This window comes from Bactrocera dorsalis, chromosome 5, assembly GCF_023373825.1.
Source record: "Bactrocera dorsalis isolate Fly_Bdor chromosome 5, ASM2337382v1, whole genome shotgun sequence".
Classification (NCBI taxonomy): domain Eukaryota; kingdom Metazoa; phylum Arthropoda; class Insecta; order Diptera; family Tephritidae; genus Bactrocera; species Bactrocera dorsalis.
Genome location: NC_064307.1, coordinates 38,597,306 through 38,624,371, shown reverse-complemented (window position 1 = coordinate 38,624,371; position 27,066 = coordinate 38,597,306). Strand labels below are relative to the sequence as shown.

At 34.9% G+C, this 27,066-nt stretch overlaps 1 protein-coding gene across 4 annotated transcripts; it reads left to right on the top strand.

Annotated features, from left to right (window-relative positions):
* Positions 1-6,550: 6,550 nt before the first annotated feature.
* Positions 6,551-19,077, top strand: LOC105225269 (cyclin-T). Of its 4 annotated transcripts, XM_011203660.4 has the most exons (11): positions 6,551-6,810; positions 7,446-8,205; positions 8,269-8,504; positions 8,606-8,934; positions 8,998-9,043; positions 9,158-9,248; positions 9,313-9,778; positions 10,259-11,521; positions 12,352-13,433; positions 14,132-14,405; positions 16,236-16,496. In XM_011203660.4, the coding sequence occupies exons 3-10, from the start codon at positions 8,317-8,319 to the stop codon at positions 14,378-14,380; spliced, it is 3,714 nt and encodes a 1,237-aa protein (XP_011201962.2). In that variant the 5' UTR covers positions 6,551-6,810; positions 7,446-8,205; positions 8,269-8,316; the 3' UTR covers positions 14,381-14,405; positions 16,236-16,496. The 4 variants fall into 4 exon arrangements, with proteins under 4 accessions (XP_011201962.2, XP_029405645.2, XP_011201966.2 ...); XM_029549785.2 differs by lacking the exons at positions 6,551-6,810; positions 14,132-14,405 and having other exon boundaries at positions 7,545-8,205; positions 8,288-8,504; XM_011203664.4 differs by lacking the exons at positions 6,551-6,810; positions 14,132-14,405 and having other exon boundaries at positions 7,739-8,205.
* The last annotated feature ends 7,989 nt before the right edge of the window (positions 19,078-27,066 follow it).

Below are 27,066 nucleotides of genomic sequence, written 5' to 3'. Positions count from 1 at the left end.
TTTTTTGCTTTTCTAATCACGTTTTTTAATTTTTTCCATGTAGTATTTGGGATTAAAAATTTATTTTTTTTAGTTTTTTCTTTTTAATTTTTTGTGTATGGGTTTAAATTTTTTTTAAAGCAATTAACATTTTTTTTCGGATTTAAAAAAAATTAATTTGAAAATAATTTTTAATATTTTTATCAATTATTTGAAATAAAATTTTTTTCAGTATTTGGGATTAAAGATTAATTTTTTTCGTTCTTTTATTTTCCAGCTTTTTTATATATTTTTTTTTTGTCCCTTATTTGTTTCAATGTTTCAAATGTTTTAATTTCTTTTTAAGTATTTTAAAATAAAAAAATTAAGATATCAAATATTTTTTTTCCTTTATTTTAAATTTATTTTTATCAAATATTTCAAATAAAAGTCCGACACTTAACTTAAACATTTTTTTTAGTTCTCTTTTTATTTTTTTACTTTGCTTTTTATTTTTTTTGTTTCTTTTGTGTATCCTTTATTTGGTTTAATTTTTTTTTAAGATTTTATTCCCTTTTTGGCTTTACAAAATTAAAAAACTTGCATTTTTTGCAATCCTGGATCAGTTTTGGCAACAAAAAATAATTTTCAGATCAACAGTGACCGAAAACGTTAGATTGCTGTTGAACTTGAGAATTCGTAAATATTTTAGCATAAAAATAGGCGCATACTATTTATGTCAAACATAAGTCACTTTAAAACAGAATCGAAAACGCTTCATTGATTTGTTTGTTTGTGTGTATTTAATTTTTTATTTTTATTTTTTTAATTTAATAATAATTTAGGTAAAACGTCGCTAAGAACCAAAAGTGGATTATGCGCGGCTCACAAGCCTAACAGACTAAACTAACCCAACCTTTATGTTATGAATGCCAGAAAGTGTATTTACAGAAACATTACCTGTATGGTATGAAAATATATGTTCACATGTGTACACGCAGTGGCTTATGCAATGCAATTAGAATCCTTTGCATACACAACAACAAAACACTATTAGCAGCTTAATCAAGAATTCACGAGTATAAGAACAATTTACATTAGCACAGAAGCGCATATGCATATATATACACATACATACAGATATAAAAATATTGTATAAAAAAATCAATTACACACTCAATTACTTAACGAGTTAACCCTAGAGAGTCAGTGCGGTAAGTGCAATGAAGTTTGTCATCATGGAATAATTAAGAAATACCTCCCAATTTACGCTACGATCAATACATATGTACAAGTTTTTCAATAAATAATTAATATTTAGAAAATATAGATGAAAAATTAAAAAGAAACAAATATATATACATATATATATATCTATACATTAAAAGGATTTTAAAAAAAGTATTTATTAGAAAGTAAATAAAAATTGAGCTACCTTTAAAATAAATGTGTGTGTGAAGAAATTATAGTACGTTATTAAATAAATTTAGCAAATTAAAATATCACATACATACGAGTAGGTGTTAGGTGAAGCTCACAAGAGCCTCAGGTTTGAGGTTTCAAAATTATAAAGAATCGATTTGCAAACAATTCGTGTGAGTATATGCGATTGGATAGTGTTGTAGCGGAAACTCCTTAGCATATGTACATATGTACATACATGCATACATATGTACATACATACATGCATGCATACATACATATGTACATATTTGTATGTATATGAACCAAATACCTTTATGCATTCGATTTAACGTTATTTGGCAACAATATATACTTATATACACACTTACATAAGTGCAAGATATGTTTCGAAATTAAATGTACAACAAAATTTAGTAAAACATAGTTCAACTTTCTAAGAGTCTACATACAATTTACCTTACCAAATAAGCGATGAATGTGTATTTATGTGTAAGAAATTTGTAAGAAGCAACCGTGTGAATAATTTAGTTCATATTTATTCACATTTACTCAGAAAAACACACAACGAAACTTCGTCACTTGCAAATCATTAAGAAAGCAGACTGCGCATCCTAAATTTTCGAAATGTTCGAAATGCTTTTTCTTTTTGCTTATAGTATAGGAAAATTAGTTAAATTTACTTAATAGAATTTTATTAGTTTACATAACATGACGAACTGTGAGTAAACTTTGAGTTTTTGAGATTTTGCAACGGGAAATAAACCAAACGGAGTTGATTGAGGTGTGTGACACGCTACGGCGCGAAATAACCTTAAATGACGGCTTTGAATTAAATACATATTTCTGTTGACATGCAAAAACTTAATTACAAAAAACATTTACACCAGTGCAAATAGTTTTTTATAGCAAAAAAAATTTAAGTAATAAGACCCATAGAAAACGAAAACTAAAATAACAAAAACGAAAGAAAAACTAACTGGAGGAAGAGACGTGATGGAATTTTCAAGGGTTCAGGTATTACATGAGTTCTCGAGTAAAAAACAGCATTTATTATCAATATTTTCTTATATAAAAAAATTAAAAATTTTATTTGAATTTTTATTGTTACAAACATACACTATTAACAAAGAAATTCTGAAATTTTTGGAAAAAAATATTTTAAACTCGGCCATTGTGACGCCATTTCCGGTGACCGCTCGGAAAAAAGATGCGTCCGCGTTGGCAGGATAACTCCTTACAGAATCATCTAAAGTCAAAAATACATGTTTTAGTTAAAACCTTAACTTAGAACTTGAACGAAGAAAAAAAAACTGCAAAATCGGATTTTTGGCAGACATTTTTTCAAAAAAATTAAAATTTCAATGAAAATTTCGCGATTTTTTTTCAAATACATAGTTTTTTTCAATAGTTGTGACCGAAAAAAAATCCTTCGTCCAAGTCTTTAAAAATTGTATATCAAAGACCTGTGTAAAATTTCGTGAAGATCGGTTGAGTAGTTCTCAAAAAATCCTGCCAACCGACTTCAAAAAACAGTTTCGAGAAAAATGCGTTTAAAGACGGCGCACTTAGCCTAGCTAGCCTCGAGCGCACAAGTTCTCAAGGCTGTATCTCCGAAACTATTACTCGGATCAAGTTGAAAATTTAGGTCAATATTCTAGAAGTCTTGTAGAATTTAATACGATAATAAAAAAGTCGATTTTGTGAAACCCGCAAACCCATGTAACCCATTAAAAAGAGTTTATTTCGATGTGCGGCAAAACTGCGAGATCTATACAAAAACGTTAAGCTGCAAAGTTATAGATAATGAAAAGATCTGTAACTTTAGTGTCAACACCTTTTGGACATAACCTCAACATTTATGTGAAAATCCCAAACAAACGCTTGATTATTTATATAATAACAGTTGGTATATATGTATAGTATGTATTATGATATACCTTTTTTATATTATCTTACACAATTTTTTTTCTTTAATGAAATTTGGTGTAAACTTATTATATTCCCTAGAGACACTGTATTTTTTGTGTATTTAATAATAATTTTTTGCTTAATCCAACTGAAAAAAGTCATGTTACGTCAAAAAAGAGATCTTTTTTCCAAATGGGCCGCAAATCCTTTATTAGGGTTCTTAGTAGTGCTTAAAATTTTTATAACATCAAAAAGTAGAGATTTCAGCAAATATAAAACCTACCAACTCTGATAATTTGTCGTAAGAAGTTTTGATTGAAAAGTAAGATTTTTTTTCGATTTTCAGCCGAAATAAGATTTCCTTCTAAATACTTTAAATTTAAAAAATATATTGATATATTGCCTTGAGACATAAGAATATCTTTTTACCCTTAATTTCGTGAAAGAAAAAACATTTTGTACAAGCTAAAAATAAAAAAATACAAAAACTATATAATTTCAATTTTTCACATAAATTTGAGGTTATGTAAAAAAAGATCTCTATACAAAAAATTATAGATTTTTTCATTGTCATTATCAAAACTACGTTATTTGACGGAAATCGAGATAAACGTATTTCTTCTCTTACTCTACCTTACGGGCGTAGGCAGACACTTTTTAACCCTTAAAAACTCGACCACGCCCCTCTCTAAATTATTTTTATTTTCTTTTTTGTTATTTTGTCTTTCGATTCCAATGGGTTTCAACCTAGAATAAATTTCTTTAATTTTTAGCATTTTCAATGGCTGCTGTACTGGTTTAATTGTAGAATTTCAAAAACAACAACAAGTTTCCTACACATACATACATACATTTGACTCTCATTCTTGCCGTTTTGGATATTATTTCCTGTTGCAGAATAACTCGAGGTTTTTATACCTTCCAGTGCTTAGAAGGTTTATAGAAATTATTAATTTTGAAAACAGTTATAAACTAAGACAACTCGGAAAAAAACTTGAGTTGCATTAACAATAAAGATTTGCGTTAAATTTGAGGTTAAGTAGAGAATTTGCGACGTTTTAAATCTTAATTTTATTCTGATTTATTTTTCAGCGTCTAATTCTCTGATTTTTATCAAAATGTGAACCTAAAAGCATTATCTCAACATCAATTTAATTTGTTCTACTAACAGACAATTTATTACTAATAATTTTTATTAAAATTTCGTTGCAAATAAACTCACATAAAAAATTCAAAAAAAAAAAAAACTATTTCGATGATAGCATTTAAAAACAAGAAAAGCTTGAAGTTACAACTACATAAACACATATAAATATGTATGTGAATAAACGGAAATTCACAAGAGAATGAATATAACAAGTATTATAGATTTTTATAGTGAATCGCAATGAAGCCGAAATTTCTTAAGTATCGTAAATTTTAGAAATACTTATGTAAGTAATGTAATATGCATTCCAATGATGAATACGCAACATTTTAGCAAATTTTTTGTATGTTTCATCTCAAAAATAAAAATTATTTTATAAAAAATTATAAGCTTTCATGTTATTTCGGGATTAAAACTGCATTGACTTGGGAAACCATTATATGTTATTTTCTTTTTCAAATGTTGGCGCGGCTGCGTCTCAGTTGGTTCATCCGTTGAGCCCAATTTGCGATGACTCGTTTGAGCATTTCGACTGGTAACAGGCAAATGACACGCCGTTTGTTTTGCTCCAAGGCCGGAATCAAAACTTTAGACTTTACATATCTTCACAGGAAAAAGACTAACGGTGTGAGATCACACCATCTTGGTGGCCAATCGAACGTGAAATTATCACTCACCGAAGTGTTCGCTCAATAAATCCATTGATTGATGCTATGTGTGGGAAGTGGCGCCGTCTTGCTGAAACCAACTGTCACCAAGATCACAAGCTTCAATTTCAGGTATACAATAATCAGTTATCATGAAGCAATAATAGTCGTGTTGACTTTACGTTCTCACCGGCATCATTTCTGAAAAATATAGACTAATGAATCCAACTTCACACAAACCACACCAAACCGTTGTCTTTTCGGAATTAAAAGGCAGCTTTTGAATCTCTACAGGTTTCACTTTCTTCCAAATGCGGCAATTTTGGTTGTTTGCATACCTATTGAGCCAGAAATGGGCCTCATCCCTGAACAAAATTTGGCTCGAAAACGTCGGATCTTCTTGGAACTTTTCAAGAGCCCATAGAGCGAAGCGCTTTCGATTGGGAAGGTCCAGCGGATTCAGTTTTTGCGCAAGATATATTTTGCACGTTCTCAATTTAAGATCTCGACGTAAACTGCGCCAAGTAGTTCCATACTTCAGTCCGAGTTCCTGCAAACGGCGCCGAATCGATTAGTGCGCCACTTGTCTCTTTGAGCTACAGGTCGTAAGTACACGATGAATACAAGTACAAACAAAAACAAGAATAAAACGACCACAGAAGCAACGGAAGAGAAAACAGCGAATCCCAGGAGCCAGGCGCCTTTACGCCACCGAACGCGACAAAGAGGGACGAAAGCCAGGAGCGGCTGGTGTCAAAGGTGTCATCTACTGGAATATCTCACGCCGGAGGAAAGAATTCAGCAAGCAGTAAAAGGTCGTGATGGGATACATCCAAGTAGCCCATCTTCAGAACAATGAGTAGCGGCTATGGCCAACACCGCGCAAGTGGGGTGAAGACGTATAGTCGGAGGTGGAAAATACTCACACCAACGGACGGTTGTTCAGGACGATAAGAGTTGAAATAAGTGGAGATGGTGTAAAATGGTACTTCAAGCACTTGAGGGGCAAATATCCCAGTGAAACAAGGGCTCCAAAACTCGATTAAAATAGAGGGGACAATGAATCCCCTCAAAATACAGAGCATGGTAGCGAAGCGGCGTTTGGTGCACAGCTGGTAGTGATTTCCTCAAAAGAATCAGAATGGTGGTACTGTCCAAAAATCTCCTATCTGAAGCCATGGAGCCCGATGAGCTGACCACCCTGCAGGAGATTATGGATGAGCCGCTTAAAGGCTAAAAGGATGTTTACTCTAAGTCTATTGCTAATAGACTGCAGGAACGGGGAAAGAGTTTCCTGGCTGACACAGTCAACTCCGAATCTTGAGCAGTGGAAAAGACCAGCACTCTATTTTCCAGATGAGCACGTAATGTGTTGTCGGACAGAAATACAGGTTTAAGGCTGAACGTTGGTATTAATGATCAGGTCGGGATGAGATCTTGGAATAAAAGATAGCAGATGTAAGGAAAAGGCTGCAGAGGGAATCACTGAACTTGTCCAGCCGAGTTGCTCAAGCAGCGTTGTTCCCATGGAAGTGGTGGAACAGCCAAAGATGACCTACCATTAACCCAAGGGTTATTGGACGGATTATCCACGGAATCATGACAGGCATTATGGATCCTGCGAAGTTTGAGAATCATTCCAAGAAAAGCCTTGGAACCCTCCTGATTCAGGAACCGTAGGCGTTTAAAGGAGAGGTCCATGGTGATAAGCACACAAACAGAAAGGTAATTTTGGATATATTTTGTGACAGGCCCAGAGTCTGCGTGGTGCTAGGGAAATGCATGAACTTTCTATGTGATCGGTAAAGCGGGAAAGGTGGTACTGGTATATGCGAAGAGTTTCGGCTCGATTTGACAACTCGTAGAAACAGAAGTATAGAGCGGCTCTTGGGTAATTCACCAATGACTTAAAGCGATTGTTGACAAGGGTTCGTTACTTTTATAATGTAATCTGTATTTCTCAAAAACGAACCATATAATGTTATGGGGCGTAATTTTCGCACCGAAAAAGTCAAGTCTTCAAAAAAGAGTAAATATTCACAAATCTTATATAACTTTAAAAAGAAAACCGCTGTTTTAATGAAAACGTATTTTTATACTTTTTTTTAGAAACAAAGGAAACAATATATTTTGGTTCTTAAATAAATATTTATAATAAAATATTTTAATTTTGGAATGAACTCTATAAAAAAGATATAGTTATGTGCGTAAATTAAAATTTTAAAATTTCATTTAAGCAATATAAAAAAAATATTAAAAATGCAGCTAAAAATTAGTACATATAACTTTTGCAATAAAAAATAATATAAATATATTTTACGCAGATGTCAATAAAACTTAACGAAACAATCTGCCTTTAGATCGCATTTAAACTTAGGCAACTCTGCTACAGTTTTGTGCGTTGGAACTCTGGCGACATGTGTTTTATGCTTGATGATGCCGTATGTTAAAACTCTAAAATTATGTTGGTGTACAGTATAAATATACAGGTTTTCATTATGTTTTACAATATTAAAACAATTTGTTTGCAAAGTTTTCACGAAGCTCTTACTGACCTGAGTTAAAAAAGTCCCGTCTTTCAATAAACTAGTACTAAAATCTTTAAGTTTGTAAATATAAATGCATAAACGCAATATGGCATCATTGTTAACACTATGCCTCAGCATCCCTGTGTTTCGTGAAAAAAATTTCTTTTTCGTGTTTCGTGAAAAAAATTTTCGTTCCTATTTTTCTAAATTGTGCTAAAAGTGTAAAGTGAAGTGTATTTTCGTTGAAATAATATTAAATTTCTCTATAACGAGAATTTATAAGTGCTAATCTTATACTTGTGTATTGGCAAAGTGAAGGAATTGCACATACAAATGGAATTACACTGAATTGTATTCGGGGAAGTTGTGACGACTTTGTTCATGATTATTCTCCTCACACACACACACACTCCCTTCCCTGTTAATGGTAATTGCATTTTAGCCAAAACTCCTTAGCCTATGCCCCTAGTTTTGAAATGAAAGTTTAAGAATATCTGGATTTGCTCTGGTTGACTCTGTTCCCAGTAGCGTTGCGTTTAATAATATACATATACGCTTACGTTTTCACGTTCGCAGGTAGTTCGTCCATCTGGTAAGTTCACTATAATAGTGGTGATATACAGCAAAACATTTATGTCATTGGCACATATTATAGCTAAATACCTGTTCTATAGCAGTTGGGAGATTCAATTTTTTTGTCAAAATGAGTAGTGGCGGTGCTTCGGCTGGGCCTGGGCCTTCTGATAAGGACAAGGATTCTCATTGGTACTTCAGCGCTGAACAGCTATCGAACTCACCAAGTCGACGACAAGGAATCGATCCAGATGCCGAACTCTCATATCGCCAAATGACTGCATATCTTATTCAAGAAATGGGACAGCGTCTTCAGGTGTAAGTTAATAACTACAACTGGTAAACAAATTGTTGTTTTTTCTTTGAAAAAAAAATGTGGATTTCTATGTTGCTTATATATTTGTGTTGTGCACTTACAGCTCACAGCTTTGCATAAATACTGCCATTGTGTATATGCATCGTTTCTATGCCTTCCATTCCTTCACCCATTTCCATCGCAATAACATTGCGGCTGCGAGTTTATTCTTAGCTGCTAAGGTCGAAGAGCAGCCTCGAAAGCTTGAACATGTTATAAAGGCTGCTAACAAGTGCCTTGGTCAGTCAACATCCTCCACTGCAGACGCGTATTATATAGAACAAGCGCAAGAGCTGGTATTTAATGAAAATGTACTGCTACAAACTCTTGGGTTTGATGTTGCTATTGATCATCCCCACACTCACGTGGTAAAAACTTGTCATTTGGTGAAAGGTAATACAATTTAAAAGTATATAATTTTTTTTTAATATTAATATTATACATTTTTCTTTTCAGCCTGCAAGGACCTAGCACAAACTTCTTATTTTCTGGCTTCTAATAGGTTTGTTATTTTTTTAATATGTTACACAAAAGGCTACACCATTATTACTACGGTTAAATCCTAAAATCATAAGTGACAATTGATTTTAAACCGAAATTTGAATTTTCTATGTAGCCTTCATCTGACATCTATGTGCCTACAATACAAACCGACTGTAGTTGCTTGTTTCTGTATCTACTTGGCTTGTAAGTGGTCACGATGGGAGGTAAGCATACGAAAATTTTGCTAATTTCAATAGAAATAGTTGAAAGCGTATATAATTGAAACAGATTCCACAATCAACGGAAGGCAAACATTGGTTCCATTATGTAGATAAAACTGTGACTATGGATCTTCTAAAGCAATTGACGGAAGAGTTCATAGCAATTTACGAAAAGAGTCCATCGCGTCTCAAATCTAAATTGAACTCAATAAAAGCTCTAGCTCAAAATGCAAGTAACCGCGTAATCAATAAGGAAAAGAAAGGTGCAGCCGAAGAGTGGAAAATGGGGGATATGATGAAAATGTATGCACACGACGGTGGTGGCAGTAGCAATAGTAGTAATAGTAATCAGCCTTATGCTACGACCTCTTTAAGCGGTGATTCCTCTCAGCAATCCTCCGCATTGTTGCCGCCACCACCACCACAGCCGCAGTTGTCGCGAAAAGGTGATTTGCATTCCAGCCAACACCGTTCCCATCACAATTCGACTTCTCATCATTCGAAGATTAATTTCCCCCCTACGGATGTTCTTGGTAATGAATTGTTATTGTATTTATTCCCTATTTTCAATAGCACAAATGTAAAGGTATTTCAATAGGCGGTTTTGAGTCAATTATTAGCAATGAAAGTGAAAAAGTTTAAACCGGGTTTAGTGTTTGACCAACTTTGCTATTGTTTACTTCATTATATTTCCAAAATGTTTATGTTTTTAATTAGTTGCATTCATTACTTTGTGAGTTTGATTTCATTAAAATATCAGCATTTGATAAATAAATAGTTTACACCTTAAGGATTTCTTTAACTTCTATAGACTTTTTGCGTAGTGTACGAAGTATGTTCCTATTTCGTACTGTATTTCTGTTGACCAAAAGTCGAAATGATTTTCGAACATGATTTGTAGCAATTCGTTAGTATTTTCTTAATTTCAGAAATTTTAGGATCATATCTAGCAACATATCGATACAGACGTCAAATTACATTCTAATTATTATTATTTTATTACATCATTCCAGACCATAAGAGCAGTCACAAACAACCGCCGTTTAGTGGAGTTGTTAGCCGCCCACGTGATCACTCACAATCGTCTCAAGGTCATCAACAAGCAATGGTTCCAGGCAATTCGTCACGATCCGGTCTTCCATCATCCAGCGGACGATCTCTGAGCAGTATACCTGGTCAAAGTGTGCCACGACAAACTTTACAAGGACATCAATTAGATGTGAACTATCATAAATCTCGCGATAAGAGTAACATTGTGGGTTCATATCCACATAATGCGTCATCGCAATCGCATGCTGGGCATAAGGTGTCGCAAAAACAAGACCCAAATCGAGTGATACAGAAGGAGCAGGCTGCTGGCAAAATGCCCGAACCTGGAAAAGGCGCCAGTAATAGTAGTAGTAGTAGCAGTAATAAACTATTCCCACCTACTTCCTCAATGGCGACCATGCCACAATATGGTAGCAACCCGTCGCAGTTGCAAAGCAAATTGGATATGGGTCAAGATATGTCACGTAATATAATGCATGGTCAGCGTTCTTATGGGGTTAACAATGGGTCTGGTAATGTGCCGATATTGGGTAGTTATCAGCCACCGCACGTACGGCAGAGTAGTAATAGCGCTAGTAACAATGGCAAACACGATTTATCAAAACCCGCATCCGTCCACCTTCAACAGCATAGCAAACAGCCAACTATTCCAACAGAATCAGTGTACAACGCTGGCACGCATGTAGACCAGCAAACAGCTGCACATGTACAATCACATCCGAATGCTGGTTATATGATTCCACGGCCGCCAGAGGGTTCACACAACGAAGAGGCCAATTCCACACAGTTACCGTCAGTGCATGCGATGCTGCAACAGCCAACGAACGCTAACCAAACAAAGACCTCTATGTTTAGTCCCGACTGGAGTCAACAACAGCAACAGCAACAAACGCAGTTAATGTCTTCAAATACTTATGTTAATAATAATATGTCAACAGCCGCTGTGGGCGATGCATATAATTATAAAATGCCATCTAGCAAGGAGGGAGGAGAGCGAGAGAAAAACGATCGCGATCGTATGGACGCTAATGCGACAGCACCCAAGAAAGACCGTAACCGCGCAGCACATCCTGGAATGGATATTACGAGTTCAATGCTTATGGGTGTACGACCAAATACTTCGCAGACACAGTTTCACCAACAGTTACAACAGCAACAACAACAACCGTCTTTAAAAATAAGCATGCCAAAGAAATCAGACTCAAGCATTATCGGTGAACTTACTGGTAGGATCCAATGTTTCATTTTTCTACAACTTTTTCTCAAGTCTTGGGGAAATAATTTCTTCTTTATGATGTCTTCAACTTGCTCTTTTTTCTCTTTTAATCAATTAAATATTAGTGTTATGAAAATAACGGGCAATCAGATTTTGAAGTTAGACGAGTAGGTGCAACAAAGCAAAAGTTATAACTAAGACTTACCGGTATTCGAAATAACAGTCCTTGGCCGGATAACATCCGGGTCAATTCCGGTGCGTAGAACCGGCTGTTGTGGGAATTACTAAGTTATTTATCCAGAATAGACCCTGACATATAAAAAATACAATATGTCCAGCATGACACTGGCCACTTTGCATGTCCCGCTAACCCTACTCTTCTGACACCCTTCTCCCTTTGGTCCGACCCCGTCGAAACAGCACGTTTCCTGGTCCTACCAGTGGTTGACGTCGACGACAATTTAAATAATCCTTACTATCCTAACGGGGCCCGTTACAAACACCAAAATATTGTGTAAAATATCGTGTTATATAAAAAAAGCTTATAAACAAGTACTTGATTTGGCTTTAGTTTTGGATCTATATGCTATAGTGATCCGACAACGGTAATTCCCACAAATCAGCAGCTTTTCGGGGACAGAAGAATGTGTGCAAATTTGCAAATCGATATCTCAAAAACTAAGGCCAAGTTTACGCAAAAACCGATAGACCGGCCGACTTGGATGATTCGACTCAGCTCGTCACGCTTATTATTTATATATAAATTTTATAGGGTTCTCGATATTTTAAACTACTAAATTTTCAAAATATAAATCACAAGTCGAAAATTCCAATTTACAGGTATGACTGCCGGTATCAAACGTCCCAATGAAGGTGCCTACAAACAAGAGGAGGAACAAAATAAAATTCGGAAACTTGATACTCAACCTACATTGTCTTATAATGAATCCAAAACAGGCGATAGTAACAAACTGCATGTGGTAAATGGAATAGAAACTAATCCTGACATGGTGAGGAGTTTGTTAAAAGAAAGTCTTTGCCCTTCCAATGCTCTCTTGAAAACGGAACAATTGGGAGCACTTAGTCTGCAACCACCAGCTGAACTTTTCGAACCATCCGTAGTAAGCTCGGCACCGGATGTGACCGTTGCATCGGCTGAGACGTCGCTAAAATCGACAAGCCAAAGTAGTGGAACCGAGCCATCATCTATGGAAATAAATGATGCCGGCAGTAATAAAGCAGAAAAGAAAAAGAAAAAAGACAAGCATAAACATAAAGAGAAGGATAAGTCGAAAGATCGCGAAGAGCGAAAAAAGCATAAAAAAGATAAAGACAAGCACAAGGAACGTGATCGGAGCGAATTAGAAAGTGCTGGACATGTAAAGATTAAAATATCGAAAGATAAAATTGAAGGAACTGCCGAATGTTTAAAAATCAAAATACCAAAAGAACGTATAATAAGTGATGTGAACAATAGTACGAGCAGTGCTAACAATAGCTCCACAGATAGCGGTAGCAATATGCATCCGGCACCAGCGTTAAAGATTAAAATCAGCAAAGATAAATTGGAAAACTATGCGACAGACTCCTCGACACACACAACTTTACAACAAGCGCAGGCGCTGACACAAACGGCAGCTGGCTTCTATTCGTCCTTCGTAACACCCAATAATGCAACGACAACCACGTCACATAGTAGTAGTGGTGGTAGCAGTAGTAGTGGGAAAAAGAAAGATCGGGATCGTGACAAGGATCGCGAGCGAGAGAAAGACAAGAAACGGGCTAGCAATGAGGGCATTAAATCGAATGGAAGTGGTTCATTCCATTCGGCAATGATGTTACAAGGCGGTACAGGGGGTTCACTGCTTTCACATCCGCCACCAACAGCTGTCGTGACGCCGAAAAGCCAAAACGTCAACAAGGTAAGCACCGTATAATTGTAATCGAAATTAATTAATGGGTATTGAAGGTCATTAACACATTTGCTACTACTATACTACACAAATACTATTTGTCATACACAATTCATGGACACTCACGTCTTTCTATTGACATTATGTACAAAAAAGTCTTCACTATTAAAATTTGCGTTTTTGCTATATTCTTCCTTTGAGGTTAAGCATGAATGTACTGAGTACAACATCTTAATAAAATGCACATACATATGTACAAACATACATACTTTTATAAGACAAGTGGGCTAATCTATTTCAACACACACAAACTAACTTAACCATTTAGAAGTTGATTGTAACTGCTCTACAATACTAAAAAAGCCATGTTTTCCCACATCGAACAGCATCACAGTACTAACATAGGGCTTCAGTATGTGTGCGGGGTAAAGTATGTGTTCCTAATTTATTCTAACCTTCACTTGTTCAACGAAGAAATCAAAACGGGTCACATAAAAGAGCAAATAGGAAATATTATTGCTTCATGCATAAGCAAATGGTGTAGGAATTATATTATTAAGTATTACATATAATTAGTCTGTGTTCTAAAATACACGAATGATACGAACTAATCCCTGTGGTAATGGTGATTTTATGAGCGCCTTTCTGGCGTGTTATACCAAAAAATGTAAGGCATTAGCTTGAAACCATTTGAAATGATTTTACAGATGCAACTCTTATCGAATAATATGAATCAGCTCTTCGGAGAGTCGAATGATGATGATGATGATGATGATGACTATGATGATAATCAAAGTGTTAATCAAAAAAATTATAAGGATTATCATAAAAACAGAGTTAATAACACGGACTCCTCGTTCGCATACGCATCCACATCCAACAATTCTGCAGGTTCTGTACGTAAAAACACCGATTACGGGCAAAAATATTCGCAATCACATCATATGCAACGATGATAAATGCAATCATCACGTAAAATTGGTAATAACAAAACGATATCACACAAATAAGGAAAGCATACACGTTTCAGTTTAGTTAAAAACTCCTTTTCTAGCAAAGGCCTAAAAAATTTGTCTGATAGGCGTCACAAATTATGAACCTTCAGCAAATGAAAGGTTTGATACAAAAACAAGGATGCACATAATTTGTTTTTTTTTTTTTTTTTTTTGAAAAAGTTGCGATTTCTAATTTTTCAAAATCGTTTTAGCTGACTGCCATGCTAAGGCACAAGAAAGTAGAAAGCAAGCTCGATTTAGAATTTTCGTTCTAACAATACCTTAAATGTCATGCCATTTTACATATTATATATTATACAAATACAATGAAATCTCCCATGAACGGACACTGGAGGGACAAGCTGTAGTGGTTTGAGCCGCAGCATCCTGTCGAGTTTACAGTCCTTGGCCGCTTAAAAATCCGACTTCGTTCTGGTTACGTAGACTCGATCACCGCGGGATCGAGACAAGCCTTTCTGTCCGGTTATTAGAGTTGTCTGTTTAATAGATTGTCCTTAATGAACATCAAAAAATGTTTGGTCCGGTCAAATGTGCACGGTTAATGGAGATGCCCGCTTAATATAGTGTCCGTTGAAGAGCTTACACTGTGTAAGCGTTTTAAATTGCCCATTTAAAAACGATATGTATTAAACAAACACTTTTTCGATATTGTTAAGGGCATGTTAAACCCAAAACAAAACTCCAAGAAAAATATTACCATCACAAGGACCTGATATTGATCCTTCAGTTTGTATGCCAGTTATAAGCTTTCGCGGTCCGATCTGTACAATTTCTTCGGAGATTGTACCGTTGCCTTAAATAATAATTCATGAAAAATTTTGTGAGGATATCTCGTCCAATAAAAAAGTTTTTCATACAATATCTGATTTGGATTCTTCAATTTGTATGACAGCTATATGCTATAGTGGTCCGATCTGTACAATTTCTTCAGATTTTTGTATCTTTAAACAATAATCCATGCTAAATTATGTGCGGATATCTACTCAAATAAACAAGTTTTTCATACAAGATCAGATTTGGATACTTCAGTTTGTATGGCAGCTATATGCTATAGTGGTCCGATCTGTACAATTTCTTCAGATTTTTGTATCTTTAAACAATAATCCATGCTAAATTATGTGCGGATATCTACTCAAATAAACAAGTTTTTCATACAAGATCAGATTTGGATACTTCAGTTTGTGTGGCAGCTATATGCTATAGTGGTCCGATATGTACAATTTCTTCGGAAAATGTATCGTTGCCTTAAACAATAATCCGTGCCAAATTTTGTGAGGATAAGAAAATTTTCTTAAAAAAAACTTTGAATGTTCAAGTTGTATGCCAGCTATATGCTATAGTGGACAAGTTTTTAAGAAAAAGATCACGTGTGCAAAATTTCTGACTGATGTCTCAAAAACTGATCGTTTAGTTTGCGCATATACAGACAGACACACGGACGTGACTAAATCCACTCAGCCCGTCACGCTGATTATTTATAAATATTTTTTAGAGGACTAGAGGGTCTCCGACGTTTCCTTCTAGGTGTTAGAAACTTCGTGGCAAATTCCATATACCCTCTTCAGGTTGTAATGTGAGCGTCCTACTTAGGTACATAAGTGCTAACTGCATGTGGAGGTGAAATATCCGTCATTTCATAAGTCCAGTGTTATCTTTCCATTTAATTTGTGTTCCGTATCTTATTATTATTATTATTTGACGTTCAAAGTCCCAAATGAATGTGAAACTGTATTGTTCTTTATAACAGACGAAAATCTTGTTGCATTGCTCATTAAATTTATATTCTCTTTTACAGTTTTAAAAGAGGCGTTACACTTGGCAGGACTGGCATATACATGCTGCACATACATAAGTTGGCTTGCAAAATATTTCACACACTTTACGTACATTAAGCTGCTACATACGTATAAGAAAACAAACGAATAAATTCTACAAAAACAAAAACAAAAAAAAAAAGAAAGTAAACTTTATAAAAACGTAGAGAATTTTTAATTTAATATTCGGCCAAGGCACTAACTTCGCCATGAAATAAAAAAACATAGTGAAAACAACAATATTCACACATCATTTCATTGCTACATGAGATATACATACATAGATATTGCGTTATGGCGTCCCATTGACGCACGCAAATTCAATTGACGCATTTACTACTTAAATTATTAATTACGCTGGAGTAAAGGCAAATCAATTTCATTTAGAGACAGTGCGGTTCCTCTACGTTGTAATATTGTTTCAGAAACATGTAAACAACAACAACAAACTGTTGGGAAAATAGTTTGGCGCACGGAAGTGAAAGTGTTTTGAAAAGTGTTTATAGTTGCTAATTCTCATGCGTAATGAGTTGGAAAACCATAAAGAATCTCGCATGTAAATATACACCGGAAGAACGTACTCAGTATTTGGGCGATTCTGCAGAGCAAGCGCGTATAAGCAAATAACCAAACATACATACGAATGTATAAACAACGTTAATACTGGCCTAATTTACTTTCACTTTCGTTTTAGTGAAGCAACTTTTTTTTTTTCTTTTTTTTTTTTGTTTTTTGATATTAATAAAATGTTTGAGTGAAGAATTTTAACAATTGTAGCAATTGTTGCTTTATAATACTTAGCATTTTTAATAATTTCGTATTATAAATGTAAAATATATGAATTTTCTATTCTTGAAAAATGTGTGTAAAACTAATTGCATTGAAAATTTTTTTTTATTAGCGACTGTTTAACAAAATTCCTGAATACCTGAAAAATGTAAAAAAATTTCAAGCAAGAAAATAATAATTTATTGCGCTAATATGTCTGAATTTAGAAAATATGCTCATTTTGCAATGTAAGCGTTTGTTTCATATGCAGCAGCACGCGGCAATAGTGTTGAAAATATATTTTTATATATTTATTGTATATCTTTTACGCAGGCAATCAATTGTATGCTCATACATGCTTACATATATAGAAACATATGATGTTGTAATGGATATAATTAGTGAAATGGCGCACGTATTCGGTTGCAATGTTTGAATGCTGCCGGCGCTCTTAGGTATTCTGCTATACACTAGAGTTTTAAAGAATTTAGTGTTTATGGACAACATGAAAGTTTTTCTATTTTTTTTTCCAAAATAAAAGTATTTAAATTTTTTTTTCAAAATAAAAGTATTTAAATTTTTTTTTCAAAATAAAAGTTTTTAAATTTTTTTTTTTCTAAAATAAAAGTTTTTCTATATTTTTTTCAAAAAAAAAGTTTCTCTATTTTTTTTTTCAAAAATAAAAGTTTTTCAATTTTTTGTTTTCAAAATAAAAGTTTTTCTATTTTTTTTCAAAAATAAAAGTTTTTCTATTTTTTTTTTTTTTAAATAAAAGTTTTTCAATTTTTTTTTCAAAAATAAAAGTTTTTAAATTTTTTTTTTTCAAAATAAAAGTTTTTAAATTTTTTTTTCAAAATAAAAGTTTTTAAATTTTTTCTTTTTTTCAAAAATAAAAGTTTTTCAATTTTTTTTTTTCAAAAATAAAAATGTTTTTCAATCTTTTTTTTCAAAATAAAAGTTTTTCATTTTTTTTCTTCTTTTCAAAATAAAAGTTTTTAAATTTTTTCTTTTTTTCAAAAATAAAAGTTTTTCAATTTTTTTTTTTCAAAAATAAAAATGTTTTTCAATTTTTTTTTTTTTCAAAAATAAAAGTTCTTTTGCATTAGCATCTTTTCAAGTTTAATATAACCTTATAGCATTTAAATTAACTTAAGTTAGCTACTAGTTAGAATAAAGCAATTTGATATTTTGTTTTTGCTTTTAATTTTATTTTTTTTTGCTACAACAGTGATGAATGCAATATTTTTTAATTCAAACCTCTGTTGTTTGCAATTTTGATACAAAAATTTGGCGCACGCAATTTTAACAGCATAGTTTCAGCCAACATACATAACTGACCTATGTACATATGTATGTGTGGCAAATACATATTTTGCATTATTTCTGCTAATGCTGTATTAAACTCTGCCTTGGAATGCATGAGAAAGTTGAAATGACTAGTTCTACATTTTATACTTAATGCTGAACTGTCACACGTGATCAAACGTCCACACAACAATATTGACACAAACACATTTCAGCCATACATAAATGGGCCCACACAAAAGTTTGTGTGTATCCTCGTATATATTCACATTCGCCTACCACATATGTATATATATACTTAAACATACATATGTACGTTTATTACAAGTAATACAGAACTCCCAAATACGGTAATCGTAAGTTTAACTAAATAAGTAGCAATTGAAAACAAGTAAAACACATAAATACCATGTGTAAGCATACATACATACATATGTATGTATGAGCAGAAACCAACAAAAGCCAACACAAACAATTTAATTTATAATTAACAAATGGAAAGCAGCAGTTAGCGTTTCAAACTAACATTAATTTCATTGCAATCTATTTGCAGTTACAAAATCTAAGAGATCGATTATTGAAATATTTTCCAAGCCGTTAAATAAATTCTATTTAAGCACGGACAAAGGTTTTAAGTGAAAATTAAGTATTGTTGTACATAAAAAAATTAGAAATACAAAAACACTATATGGAACAATTGTATTGGATGCTAAAAATAGAAAGAAACAAAAAAAAACAAACAAAAACAAACAATTTAATGCATTGAAATTCATATAAAGGTTATTATATATAAATAATATTATAAAATAAATAAATAGCACGATTGTAGCAAACATAGTTTTAAACAAAGTCGGCGAGTAAACGAGAAATGGAAGGATAGCGGACAAGACCGTGGCTTAAGCTTATCGTTGTATGTATAAATTCTATAATTAAGTCTTATCATTAAATCCTATCATCATAATTATCATCCACAATTGTACAATAATGTATTAGTTTTAGTTTTACAATTGTCATTGTCCTTAATAACTTACACATAGAAGCAATAAACAAATTTCATTTGGCCTTTCATAAAAATAATACAAAAAATAAATATATCGAAGGTTGCGTCTAATTTTTCTAAATAAATAAAAATTCTATTAAGAAAAATAATAAAAATAAATGATTGCTGCATTATATTCAGATGAAAGATATCTATAAAAAAAAACTGTGTTGTTATTTGCAAGTGGTTTTTGTTTGACGTGAGACTCAAATTAAACTCGTCGGAGCTTTTTACTAAATTCTAGTATACCAACAATTTACAGCTCCAATTCATTTTACCATTGCTTCATTTAATTTCGATCGCGAATTCGAATTCTTCAGCACAGTTGAACCAACAAAATATCTAAAAACCGTTCCCACAACAGTCGAATCTAAGTAATCGGAACGGACCTACATTTGTCTGCTCGGTTGCTTTCGCAGAGATCATCCCTGCAGTCACCTGCTTGTATCGGTATCACATTTTAGGAGCATCAAGAGATTCCCAATTCCCACGACAGCCGGTTTTACGCACCGGAATTAACTCCGATTTTATTCGATCAAGGGCTGTTTTTTCGGCGATCTAACCCCGTTCGGATCGGTAAGTGTTAGTGTTAGCATCAAGAGGTCTTCCTCAACTAAGTCGAGGACTTAAAACAATACGCCGACCACACTTCGGCCGCAATAAACTTCAGACATGTACTGATTTCCATTAACAGTGGAGCCATTAACACCTTCAGCGACTCCCTCACAATGAATGGTAAACTTTGAGTCAAACCACCACCCATTGCAGACGACGAGCTTAAGATGCCGCGAGGTTCGAGGGTGACGCTTGAACAGCTTCGTACTGGATGCTGTAACAGGTTAAACTCCTACTTATCCAGCATCGACCCTCTCCAGCGTGCAATGAGTCACCTCTCTGCATACCTTGCGAACCCTACACATGTGACACCGCTATCCCTATGGTCCGACCCTATCGAAGCAGCACATTTCCTGGGTCTACCGTTGGATAACCTATATGACAACTTATCTAATTCTTACCATCCTAACGATAACCGATACGACAACAATAACCTGCTTTTTTATCCGACCAAGAACTGTCCACTCGGCACTATGTCTCGATATTACTTCAGGCTGTTTTCTGTCACTACTACAACAGAAGAGGCAAAACGGGAATCAGTCACAGGTGATCGGATCTTGGAGGTCACACCACCGGCCCATAAAGTGAGATATGTGCTCACCAAAATTTACTTTCAAAAAATGAATTATTTCGTTTGCTGCATGACATGAAGCGCCGGTTTGTTGGAACCAAAGATCGTACCAATTCAGACACAAACATGTCATTAGTCACGGCTCTATGGCGTTCCCCTTGACTGTGACATTATGGCCGGAATATTGCATATTCCCTCTGCCCATTCAGCACACCAAACAGCGACTTTTTGAGGATGTAACCGCATCTCAAAAATGACTAATTAGGATCGGTGGCCTCAGAGAACGCATAGTATTCACTAGTGTGCGAAGCTGACCACACAAGAGCTCGAATTATTGACTACGCTGGGCGATTATGCCGACCGATTACAGGAGGCAACGTGCGATGTGTCTCATGCGCTGCGTACGGAACAATTATTTTGGAATTTTTAATAATTCCTTGGACGTTGTGGAAATTAGTTTGTATGTCAACTTTTCCGCCTTTTTCGAGCTATGTGAATTCCTACTCTCTGTGAATCCCTACTCTCTAAGCCAAAACTCATTTCTGCGTAAAAAAATTACTTCTTTGAAAGAAAAAGAAAAATCTTACTTCTGTAACCACAAAATCGAGCCTAAAACAAGAAAAAAAGGTTAAATTCAGCGGCACGGAAGCTGCAACACCCTTCCCAAATGCGTTTACATAATTATTTTACAGGGCCTTCGATGTTTCCTTTTGAGCGTTACAAACTTCTTGACGTATTTAATATACCCTGTTCAGGGTATAAATACAGTTGAGCTTCCATAAATCAAACTTATCTAACTCGAACTCTTGAATAGTCAATAGAAGTAAAATTTCGTACAAATTCCTTCCATTACTCGAACTCCAGCTCGCCCAATCCACTGTAAGGGGCACCTCACAATCCGCCAAATACCGTGGGCTAAGCCTCCTTAATGCCGCATATCATGGAGGATAGTGTGTGAAAGACTGAAGTTCACAGTCAACAAACTAATTGGACCTTATCAGTGTGGCTTTAGACCTGGAAATTCCACTATTGATTAGACCATGACCATGCGTCAAATCTTGGAAAAGATCCGGGAAAGAAAGATCGACACACACCACCTCTTCGTCAATTTTAAAACCGCCTTCGACAGCAAGAAAAGGAACTGAATCTACGTCGCTATGTCTGAACTTCGTATCCCCGCAAAATCGTACGGCTGAGTAAGCTGACGTTGAGCAACACCGAAAGCTCCCGCAGGATCGGGAAGGACCTCTCTGATCGGTTCGATATCAAGAAAGGTTTCAGACAAGGCGATTTCCTATCGTGTCTTCAATGTAGTGCTGGAAAATAATGCTAGTTGCAAAACTAAAGAGAGAAGGTACAATCTTCTATAAGAGTGTACTACTGCAGGCATATGCCGATGATATTGATATCATTGGCCTTAACAACCGCGCCGTTAGTTCTGCTTTCGCCAGATGGGATACGGAAACGAAGCAAATCTCTTGTGGCATCAAACAAACAGTCGTCGCATTCGCGTTTTGGCTCGCACGTCACTGTTGATAGTCATAACTTTGAAGTCGTAGTTAATTTTCGAGAGAACGGTTCTGCGGAAGATGCAGGGTCCTTTGCGCATTGTCAACAGCGAAACAGCAGTCGATGTAACGATGAGCTGTATGAGATATGCTCCGACATTGACATAGTTCAGCGAATGAATAGACAACGGTTGCGCTGGCAAGGTCATGTTGTCCGGAGGGAAGAGAACACTCTAGCTTTGAAGGTTTTTGATTCAGTATCCGCCGGTGGAAGCAGAGGAAGATGGAAGAAATCCGTTCCGTTGGAGATATCATGTGAACAAGGACCTGGCAGAACTTGGCATCTCGAATTGGCGCCAAATAGCAAAAAGAGAAACGAATGGCGCGTATTCGTTTATTCAGATATAACCGCGTAAGCGATGTTTACGCCAATAAAGAAGAAGAAGAAGAAGGTCATCTTTTTAGCGATATGTCGATTTGAGTATAGCAAAAAAATTAAATTTTAGTAAAAAATGATTTCCACCTTGTCAATGTTATTATTTATTGACTGGTTGCAGTCAAGTTCATTACTCCTGAGTTCATAATCCAAATTCGGAAATACAATTGAATTCTAAATTTAAACATTTTGTTTATTGATTGCTTAAAAATTTTGGTTAATCGTCTCACCAATAAATAAAGGAAGCATATATGCGTTTTGGTTGATTGCAGCAAAATAACATTCATGCAAACCCCGCTATCGATACACTAATTGACTACACTTGTTCAAACAAAGAAAAGAAATAAAAGTATCTAATAAAAAATAATTCCCGCTAATCATAAAACGGGTATTAAATAAAAAGTTGAGCCAAAGGTCGCTTGCAAAATGTTCAAACATTGCATGTTCCTTGCAGTATGCCAATACTCGCCTCAATTATAATTTACAGTGCAGTCTTATCATTTATGACATATTGGTCAACCATGTTTAGCCACATATTATCAGGACATTCGAACTGCAACCATAACTACTTCCCATATAACACCATTTTAATTCCATGTGGTTATTCCACTTCAGCATATATAAAAAATTAACCAGTGGAGATAGCGGAAGAAGACTTCGCACAAATTCTGCATTCAATTTGTACTATCCTAACTTTCCAAGCCCCAGATAGCGAAAACATGAACCTCATGCCCAACTTTGTACTGAAAATACCAGTCAATCTGTGAGATAGATATATAATTGATATTCAGAGAGATTCTTTTCTTCATAATAATGTCCTTTTGTGTCAAAAAATTGTAAAATCAGGTAAATACTTTCCCTGACCCATTTATTGGTACAAATTATTCAAAGAGGGTCGAGAACGTGTTGACGACGAACCACATCCGGAACGACCATTAACATCAACTGATGATGAACGCGTTAATAAAATAGAGGAATTGGTGCTTGCGAATCGCCTACTACCAGTCAGAGATCTTACTGACAATTTTGAAATATTGAAAATATCAGTGAAAACCATTTTGAAAGATCATTTGAGCCTAAGTATAATAAAAAAATTGGTTCTAAAATTACTAAATTTTTTTTTGGAAAAAAGCGACGCGTTAACGACTGTGAAACAATGCTTTCCGACTACCGGGATATCATGAAACGTATTGTTACAGGGGATGAGTCTTGGATCTATGCTTACGATCAGGAAACGGACTATCATCCGGCCGAATATCGTGGCAAAGGCATGCCGAAGCCGAATTATGTTGACAGTAAAGACAACAGGACAGGAATAAATTAGGAATTTTAAAATGAATAAAAAAAAGTCTTACTATTTTTTTCTAATGGTAGTATATCTAATATAAATATTTCTATAATTCCGGTTGACTTAATACCATATATGTATATTTATTGGACAATTAAAATGATCCAAAAATTAATTTAATCAGGTTAATGCTTCTCCTAGCCCTAATATATCTAATATAGCGATTTTCGACTATTCATTTGACTTCGAATCGTTTAATTTGGTCAATATGGTTAAGATAGGTGTCGTCGTACTAAAATTTTATCTGTACATATTTCCTCTATACGCAATATGGCTAATTTAAGGAATAATTTTCAAACTTCCGGTTGACTTTATAGGTTTCTTTGCTGTATATACGGAATTTCGTACATTGATTGAATTTATAGCACACTGGTGTTAGCTAGATTTCTCAACAAAATTTGGCGATAATATTTAGATCAACGTTGCGCCATTGGATCACCGACACGAACAAGCACCGTAAACAGAGGTACTTCTCAACGAGGTGTCTTTTCCTTTTTTATAGGTGTTGGCACTAAATACTACTTCAACTCAATGGAAAAGTGGTGAAAGCAGTAACATATGCAAGCAAAATAGTATTGAAGGTATCAATGAGATTTTCTTTCACAAGCATTGAGATAATGAATAGTGTTCTACGAAGGTTACAGCTATGGATCGCGTGCACGGACAGGAAATTAAATGGAATACAGAGAGCAGTGGCTCTTCTTTTTCTTTACTAGCGTAGATACCGCTTAATTGGTTATAGCCGAGTTAACAACAATGCGCCAGTCGTTTCTTTTTTTCGCAACGTGACGTCAATAGGAGTCCAAGCGTTGCCAAGTCCTTCTACACCTGGTCTTTTCAACGGAGTAAAGGAGGTCTTCCTCTTCCTCTGCTTCCCCCGGTGAGTACTGCGTTCAATACCTTCGGAGCTGGAGTGTTTTTGTCCATTCAGACGACATAACCTAGCCAGCGTAGCCGCTGTCATTGACATAGTTCAGCGAAATAAAAAACAGCGGCTACGCTCCGCTACGTCCGAATGATTGTGTAGGGGTTACCGGGCCTTTTAAATGGATGACTTTATTCGGAAAGCAACAACAAATTCAGGTGTAATAATAATTGAATAGAGATATTGAAACAGGAAAGATTATAAGATATTAGTGGCATCTTGAATCAGTTAAGCTTACGTAAAACAGACTTAATACTCCCAAGGTTAGAGTTCAACCAATTTTTATATTGACGGGCCCAAAATAGACTGCGTAGTTAGGGCGAGTGTGTATTCCAATGATCTCGAAATCTCTCTCACGGCATTGCTGGCTTTGCCGACGCCTCTTACCATATAAAGATTCCATTGACTCGACACTCGGATCTAAGTAACCGGAATGGACCCGGATTTTTATTCCGCTAAGGACTGTCAACTCGACACCATTCCTTGAAATTTCTCCAGAAATCTTTTCTTTCGCTACAACAACAACAACGTCACTAGTGCTGGAAGACTTTTAACTCACTGGCAGGTCAACTTCACTTATCCATAATTTGGGTTCCCGGCCACAGAAAATTTTCGGGTAACATAAAGGCAGGTGAGTTGGTTAAGCTAGGAGTCTCTATAGGCGAATACCAGGGGGATTTTAGCAAAGATCAAAAGCGTGCTTTATACTAAGTAGTTTCTATGAGATAACAAATTGTTTGACCGCGGCAATGAAATGAAATAGCAGGGTTATAAAGGTACTGCGATTGTGCGTTAAATACCAAATTTAATTTTAATTCATTCACTGTCTCGTCAAACATCGACAATTGAATGCATTTGCAATATTTTTAATATAAATATCCCCGTTTTTGGTACTTTACGAGTCTATAAGATGTTCGTCTGCACCTGAACTTAGTCATTTATTACTTGTTTAGATGCTCCGAAAAACCAACAATTTGATATTTTGGTTTTGTTGTAACAACAATCATTCCGTTTAATACAAAAAAAACCATAGTTAACGGTAAGCAGTGTGTTATCACTTTCGCAGCGAACAACGTGTCGCGTGCTCACGTTGTGACGTAAAAACCGGCTGGAGGAACACACTTGGAATCCCCACAAGCAGCTGCTATCGCTCTCAATGCTTACGCGCTTATACAAGTCTATTTCGGTTTGTGTGCGCATGATTCATGAGATTTTGCTACAATTACTGGTATGTCACTATTCTCTGAAAGCGGAATTTACGCTAAAAAAAGAGCCACCGACACTTTCAATGCGTGTAAGTATGTAATTGCACAAGATGCGGGCATATATTGATATTTAAATATGTTTAACTCAGGTCAGTGGATATAGTTTTACTTGTGTATTGATACTTCCGCTCATTTATGTATCTAAAATTTTGCTCTATATACATATATTCGTATACTCGTATATAGTACATATGTACATTGAACCAGGTACCATTTATTGGTTAGCAATTGGGCATTTATATGGCCAATAGTTCTTAGATTTTGCGTTGTTTAGAAGGAAAAGGCGGAAATTTTTAAGAATATCTGAATTGAGTGTGTCGAATTTTTAAACGAACACTAGATTTAATCGCTGTCTCAAACGTTTTCATGAGATTAAAGATATGCTCATTAAAATCGAAAATCTGACGCTGTTATTACTCAACTTTATACGGTCCACATGCGCATACATATGTATGTACATATATACAAGTAAAGAGTTAATTGATGTAGATTTAATACGTTATATTCAAAAGATAACTCTGCTATGTACATACGTAGATACATACATATGTAGATATTGTGGACACCTGCTTATTTTGCTGTAAGATTTAACAATGAAAATGATAGTTTTATTCTTAGCCAACTTAAGTGGTCTTCTGTCAGATTCTTCGGAATCCACTATATTATTACTATTCTGTTATACTGCTTGCTATTTAAGATTCTCCTTTTAAAGCTTATACGAGGGCTGCTATATATATTTCTGGCCTAATAATGAAAACAGGAATTTTTATCAACGAAAATGGTTTTATTGTTTTTCAAAATATTCTCCATCAAGATTTATACACTTTTGCATGCGCTCAAACCAATTTTCGAAGCACTTTTTCACTCCAATTGACACACCTCCAAAGCATGGCTTTTGAATGCTTCAACAGCATCTTCTGGCGACGAAAATCGTTGACCACGCATTATTCTCTTTATGTGTGGGAATAAAAAGAAGTCATTGGGTGACAAGTCAGGGCTGTACGGCGGATGACACATCAATTCGACGTTCTG